Source organism: Haliotis asinina, chromosome 1, assembly GCF_037392515.1.
Source record: "Haliotis asinina isolate JCU_RB_2024 chromosome 1, JCU_Hal_asi_v2, whole genome shotgun sequence".
Taxonomy (NCBI): Eukaryota; Metazoa; Mollusca; class Gastropoda; order Lepetellida; family Haliotidae; genus Haliotis; species Haliotis asinina.
Genome location: NC_090280.1, coordinates 103,487,252 through 103,495,158, shown reverse-complemented (window position 1 = coordinate 103,495,158; position 7,907 = coordinate 103,487,252). Strand labels below are relative to the sequence as shown.

The 7,907-nt window shown below is 41.3% G+C and overlaps 1 protein-coding gene across 1 annotated transcript; it reads left to right on the top strand.

The window, feature by feature from the left end:
* Nucleotides 1-421: 421 nt before the first annotated feature.
* On the top strand, nt 422-7,053 carry LOC137277776 (uncharacterized). Its single transcript, XM_067809704.1, has 7 exons — nt 422-605; nt 1,028-1,144; nt 1,713-1,937; nt 2,577-2,630; nt 2,759-2,828; nt 6,009-6,124; nt 6,896-7,053. The coding sequence occupies exons 1-7, from the start codon at nt 422-424 to the stop codon at nt 7,051-7,053; spliced, it is 924 nt and encodes a 307-aa protein (XP_067665805.1).
* Nucleotides 7,054-7,907: the final 854 nt, after the last annotated feature.

Sequence of the window (7,907 nt, the reverse complement as noted above, 5' to 3'; positions counted from 1 at the left end):
ATGCAAACCATTATAAGAGTATTACCATTCCAGGCCGCGGCTGTGTGTGCTTGTTGTTAGATGTACTGCTAATAACAATCCCAATAGAAACACACTACATTGTGTGTTTGAACACTTTAATGACTGTCGGCTGTCATCCATCTCGAGACTTGCCTGTGTCCTCTCTCTATGCCCAGTGATATACATCAGCGATAGAAAACGGCAAATTTTTAAGCTGACGTTATCATGCGTACCAACCATCTGTTTAAATGTAAGAAAATGTGCTGGGATTTGCAAAATATGTGGCCAGATTAATCAACGTGGTATGTATCACCATGCATACGATGTTCCAGAACACGTGACAGGTACTCGTTGGACCACGTGATGTTCGTATCGCCATAATAAGCCTTGAAGTTGACGTCGGAAGTCACTCGGAATCAAGATGACTATGTTCAACAACGGTTTCCTCCTAGTCTTTGTGGCAGTCCTGGCGCCATCGCTTGGATCTCAGCCCGCGCCCAATGAGCTTCCAGACAAGCTGAACCAAACCTTGAATGCTCTGACCCAAGCCAAGAGTGACTTCCAGTGTATATTTGATGTCTCCGATGAGCAGTGCCCCTGTCAGAGTAAGTAGATGTCTGTAAAAACACAAGTACAAAATCATACGTAGGGACCAAGATAGAATTGGTCTGTAACAACCCATGCTTGTCTACACTCATGAGGATCTGGATTTTAATCGCTTTTATACGTTTACTGGCATTTGGCACGTTCGTCAGTTCTGTAAGAACATGTTAGAACATAGGCATGAAAATAAGTTACAAAGCCTTCTATAGCATGTTCCCAAGAATAAATAATGGGAATATTGGGAATACTGGGCATATTCCCATAGGAATATTGACATGTGAAAGCTTAAATGGTTAAAGGTTACTGACTCTATTTGTGTGACTGTTAAAGCATTGTTGTCTTGTTTACGTGCTATGGTTACACCAGCTAGTACAAAATGTTTGTTTAAATGTTTAAGAACAGTTACTGATTCTGTTTGATTTAGCACCTGGAGACCCGAGCTGCTTTGAAACTGACCTTGAAAACATCAACAGCACACTGTGTGAACTCATCGCCAATCTCACAGCATTGCTCAAAGCTCAGCCAACAGACTGTCCTGCACGTATGTATAGAAACGATCAAAACACAAAGTCTAAGATATCGTTGATGTAAACTGTCTTATCTTTATCAAAGAAAATATTTTGAATGTGAAGTAACAGACGTTCGATGAACCATTTATCAACATGTTAAAGAAAAACAACATCCAATCAACATCCAAAACAACATCAACGTATGTGTCTATTCTTATATACTTTTGGCTTGTATGTTTGTATGCGTGACGTTCGTATACCTGTATGTTTTGATACCTGTACGCCTGCATGCCTGTAGGCGCGTATGCTTTATTGTCTGAATCACAACGTAGAGCACACGTGGTCTCACCTCAGGCAAATGAGTGTATTCACCCATTAAATCCCGGTGGGATTAGTAATAGAAATACTTACCTTCTAGCACCTCACAGGCAGCTTGGGTCCATCATCTATGCGCTTAGAGCACGCCCCTGCGTCGTGGAGATAGCGATGTTAAAGTGACCAGATTATGTTATTGTATGTGTTATGAAATTCTACATTGACATTTTGTAACTGAGAGCAACATACCACACAGAGTACAAAGTCCGTTATGATGTTTTACAGTGGAAGGATGTGCTGCCGTCGTTACTGGGAACTATTCCGACGAACTTTCTGTGGTGGACCCAGTTGGGACCATCCTACCAAGCCTACGAGCGGATAATATTGTCAACTGTCTTGCAATTTGTGGAGACAATGACACCTTCTATTCAATCTTCTACATCACCAATGCCATGGCTGCAACTATCTCCGAGCTGGTCTTTCCCGGAGCCTCGGACACTCCACTCTATAGTAAGTCACCGTATACTCGATACCTGCTTTATACCAAATGACACCTCTATAGTCAATCACTAATACAGGTAAACCCGATTTCGATTTCAAATGTTCACACCGTTCCAGTTTGGGTGGCTAAACACCTTGTTATAACATTACAAGTACAGTCTGCAACTGGAACGTTTACAATCAGAATCATGCAAATGACTGCTTTGGCACATCCTTCTTAAAATACTACACATGGATTTGTCAGTCATATTTTTATAACTCTCAAAGACTCCTTTAAACAGTTATGTTTTCAACAGAAGTATTATGGGTAGTTAAATCACTGGTATCAGCAGGTTCAAAGATCAAACTGAAGTCCTTCAGTCATGCAGCTCCTTGACTGTGGAACAAACTTCCTCTGGACGTCAAACTTTCATCATGATTGACTGCATTGAATCAAAACTAAAGACGCAGCTATTTTCTTTTGTCATAGACTATATTCCACCGTATTATTCACGAACTATAATTCATAGGCATTGTTTCCTGCTATCATTCATGGTTTATTATTAATACTAATATATTCATATATTTAACTATATGTGTCTTTTTCTCCCATTTTATGCGCTTTGAGCATGTACCTTGTGGATGGATACAGCGCTATCATGTTTACAGATGAAGATGAAAATGCAGAAGAGATTGTTCGGGTGATCCTGGCTCAGTGGGCTGGTAGGACTCATCATCAGACGCAGCCCAGACACCAAATGGGACCAGGACACGCTGCCTAGTCGAACCCACCAGGAACTTTCTTGAGAATATGTTGACTCATCCATACTGCATCCTTCTGCATTACCCAGATTGTCAGAAGGGCTGTGCTCCCGGTAAAGAACCCGGGTACTCTCCTGATCTGAACCAAGAGATCAATGAGTAGCGAGAACAATGGGGAGCATAACGGCAGTGCACTTGCGAGCAAGACATTTCAAAGATTTTCCTGAATCTTTCCAATCACATTGCAGTCAAAAGGGACAGAAACTTCAATGGTATTTAAATAATTTCATTGGCTATATCAAAAGGAATGAGTGAGTGAGTTTAGTCGCACTCAGCAATATTCCACCTATATGGTGGCGGCCTGTAAATAATCGTGTCTGCACCAGACAATCCAGCAATGAACAACATGAGTATCGATCCGATGACATGTGTCAACCAAGTCAGCGAGCCTGACCATCCGATCCCATTAGTCGCATGGGTTGCTGAAGGTCTATTCTACCCCGGGACCTTCACGGGTCTTTATCAAGAGGGAACGATCAGGTTTGTTAGCAGGAATTCTTCCGAGGCTGTGTATGGGCCTATTCAAGAGAAGTTTAAAAGCATCATTTTCCATGACGCCCGAGACATGTTCAGGGTCGTACCATGGATGGACCTCGGAGTCAGAGCCACAGGCATGGCAGAGACGGTAGTAAAAGCAGCAAGCCATGCCCTCATGTCCTGTAAGATATGCTGTTTGTGCCAAAGAATCGCATCCTCAGACAAGGTGTAGGACAGTCTCTGTGAATTCATCACACAATCGACATTTCATATCGATATTTTCTTTAAGAATCACATTTTGGCGATTGAGAGTGGGAAGTGACTGGTCCTGAGCAGCAAGGTCCTTGGTTTCACATTTGAGACCAGCCGACTTCATCCATGCGAAGGAGTCGGTTGGATTGCTGTTCCACACACTGCATGTACACATGATGCAATAGCTTCTCAGACAGCCTTTCCACAAATGACCGACTCCGGGCAAACTTGATGAACGACTTCCCCCACTTTACTCCCATCGCTGTACCGCCCAGCAGTACATCGTCAATAACAAAATCAACCTCCAATTTCAGATTGTGTCCATTAACCATGGCACGCTTAAGATAAGGTGAAATTCCTTGCTTTAGTAGTGAGTCTTGACATGCATAACCAGAGAGGAACGAGGACGGTGTGCTCTGTTATCAGACATGATCCTTCTAGTCAGGCGGTCAAGACTCTGGATATCCTGTGTTATCCAGTTATATTATTATTTTGTTATATGTTTGTCTCTTTCCTACCTAGCTACCGCGGCTGGCGAGAGTGGGCAAGGCATCGCTTGTTTAGGCGATAGTGTATTCTATTCCGTTGACGGGACTAACCCCGCCCTGGTGGTACTTGATACGAGTGCTAATACTGTGACGGCAACTTCCCTTGTGAACCTTACCTGCCCTGGAACTGTCAGAGAATATGATGGGTTGGTATCACTACTCCGTGTATGTTACTTACTACAGTGTACGTTACTTACTACAGTGTTTGTTACTTACTACAGTGTACGTTACTTACTACAGTGAACGTTACTTACTACAGTGTACGTTACTTACTACAGTGTTTGTTACTTACTACTGTGTGCGTTACTTACTACAGTGTGCGTTACTTACTACAGTGTACGTTACTTACTACAGTGTACGTTACTGACTACAGTGTACGTTACTCACTACAGTGTTTGTTACTTACTACAGTGTACGTTACTTACTACAGTGTTTGTTACTTACTACAGTGTTTGTTACTTACTACTGTGTACGTTACTTACTACAGTGTTTGTTACTTACTACTGTGTACGTTGCTTACTACTGTGTACGTTACTTACTACAGTGTACGTTACTTACTACAGTGTTTGTTACTTACTACAGTGTTTGTTACTTACTACGGTGTACGTTACTTACTACAGTGAACGTTACTTACTACAGTGAACCTTACTTATTACAGTGTACGTTACTTACTACAGTGTTTGTTACTTACTACTGTGTACGTTACTTACTACAGTGTATCCTACTTACTACAGTGTACGTTACTTACTACAGTGTTTGTTACTTACTACAGTGTACGTTACTACAGTGTTTGTTACTTACTACGATGTACGTTACTTACTACAGTACGTTACTTACAATGGTGTATGTTACTTACTACAGTGTACGTTACTTACTACAGTGTATCCTACTTACTACAATGTAGGTTACTAATTACAGTGTACGTTACTTACTACAGTGTACGTTACTTACTACAGTGAACGTTACTTACTACAGCGTACGTTACTTACTACAGTGAACGTTACTTACTACTGTGTACGTTACTTACTACGGTGTACGTTACTTACTACAGTGTATCCTACTTACTACAGTGAACGTTACTTACTACAGTACGTTACTTACAATGGTGTATGTTACTTACTACAGTGTACGTTACTTACTACAGTGTTTGTTACTTACTACTGTGTACGTTACTTACTACAGTGTATCCTACTTACTACAGTGTACGTTACTTACTACAGTGAACGTTACTACAGTGTACGTTACTTCCTACAGTGTACGTTACTTACTACAGTGTTTGCTACTTACTACTGTGTACGTTACTTACTACAGTGTTTGTTACTTACTATTGTGTTTGTGTTTGTTACTTACTACAGTGAACGTTACTTACTACAGTGTACGTTACTTACTACAGTGAACGTTCCTTACTACAGTGTACATTACTTACTTTAGTGTATATTACATACTACAGTGTATGTAGAGTGAGATCGGCGTTATCTGTGAGTTATATCAGATATGTCGCCTTATTCAGATTACAAGCTACCAGCTACACTGGTCGACCATATCCTATACATCAGCATTTTTCAACAGCATTTGATTAACTCTATTACCAAGGTGTAGAAAGGAAACTATTCCATCCAAAACGACGTCTCGGTTACTTTACTATTAACTTTTACTGACGTATATTTCTATAACTGAATAAAAGTTTTCTCGTGGATGTTTTACTTCCCAGGACAACTCCAAAATTATTGCTCTACTTATCGAGGTATGCGAAAGATTTATCTTTCAAAAATCATGTCTTAATGTCGGTACCGAGCATGACCATATGTAGTGTCCACTCGTATCAGGGCCTCTGGATGAGGCAAACATTCTGTTAACGTTGACCTGGACATCAAACACGTTGGTGTTTGGTGTTTAGAAATAGGAACCTTTGACAGTGATTTGATTATCGGACAAGTAAGCGTTGAGTTAATGTCGCACTAACAGTGTCATGTCGCCCTAATTACGTTCTTTTTCCATCAAGGCGAATCTATTTCATCGACTGCAAGGAAATCAAGTGCGTCAACACAGATGGTTCTGATGTGACGACCAGGGTGATGTTTTCCATGAACATTGTTTCGTTTGATGTCATTGATGGCGGTATGTATCCTAAAACAACCAGTCTTACCCATTCTCTTCCCACAGAGGTTTCTCCTGTCATATGTTCCTCTGTTCTAATGCGGCCATATTTCCTGGTCATCGAGAAATCCCCTTGCGGCAAAAAATCGCAACAGGAATTATCTCTCCCTTGTTACTATCCAATCAGAACACGCGTTAAAAAGACTTAGCGCCTCCAATCGCGAGTCTTGAACACTTGCGCCATGAAAGGGCCGTATTAGAACAGAGGTTACGTAGTAAGATATGACAGGAGTAACCTCTGTGGGATGAGAATGCATCTTTCCAAACTACATGATAACTAAATAACGTTATATTTAATCAATGAAGAGTTAGCTGAAAGTTACGTAACACACAAGCTAAATGCCCCTAGAAGGTAGATGCAAAATGCATGTGAGTAGAAAGTCATACAGTTCCACATGTTAGTAATGGAAACGACATCAACTGGATCCCCGCATTATTTCGTTGGGAGGATTGTTAGGGACATACTATCACTTACATCAACACACGTTATTCTTAAGTCTGATAGTCATGGTCATGATCTCCTATCCATCCATTCATCCGTCAGTCCGTCCGTCAGTCCGTCCATTCGTCCATCCATCCAGTAGAAAATCTATTATGCTTATGGGATAACAAAAATGGTTCCAGTTTTACTGAGAATAAGATTCCATGTCGTACGGTAAGTTGACAACACGTTGCAGGCTTTTCTTGGTAAAACTGCAGAATGTGTGCATAGCGTCCAATTTTCTTCAACAGATCGGACCTTGTTTTGTGATGGTGCTGGTGGTCTGTGGATCTACAACAACGCAACCGACTGTTTCAAACTGGTAGAGTGCAATACTGAACGATGCACAGATATCAAGATCAACCGCTGTAACGACCTTGCCTATGTGGGCTACTCTGGAAACAAGTAAGTGTGGACTTGGTTGCGTGAGTGAGCGAGTGAGTTTATGTTTACACCTTACTTAGCAAAATAACAACAACATAATGTCGAGGGTAACCAGAAAATAGGTTTCACACACTTATCCCCATGTGAGGAATCGAATCGGGGTATCCCGCGTGTCTATTAAACTACCTCACCGCCTCGTATGACTAATAAAAGCATAATGGTTGGGCCTCAGTTTTGTAGAGTGAGTGAGTGAGTGAGTGAGTGAGTTGCTTTTAGCAATATTAAAGTCTCGTTACACACTTCTGTTTTCACTATGATTTGGTATGACCGTCTTTGAATGGCATTTAAAACTTGGTGTGATGACCAACACGTTTTGGTGTCACTGCTGACATGTAATGTATGTTCTTCCTGAACCATCGTACATCACATGCTTTACAACGGTGTTACAGTATACACCGACCGACCCAACCACCCACCCACCGACCGACCGACCGACCGACCCGGAAGTCGCATATATTGATAATAAACAAGTTAACACGTCAACAGAATTTTGCCCGTTGTGGGTTTGAAGTGTATGATAATGGAGACAGTATTCCAAAGTGACAGACATTTCTCACCTCAAGCCTCAAATGGGCCAACACTAGTCAACGTGTTAAGCCTGTCTCAGACGGTTATGTATAACATGACGTTATCAAAAATGTATCTCTCAGCATTGCACCCTCTGTAAGCGTGTAGGTACCGCCTGTAGAGAGGGACTAACAACCTCCATAACCAGTGCCATACCCAATTAATAGATGAATGTAGTATGTTCAAATTAGATAAATGTCAGACCGAATAGACTTTAATTTCATTTGAAACCGAAGGGGCAGTCATGACACC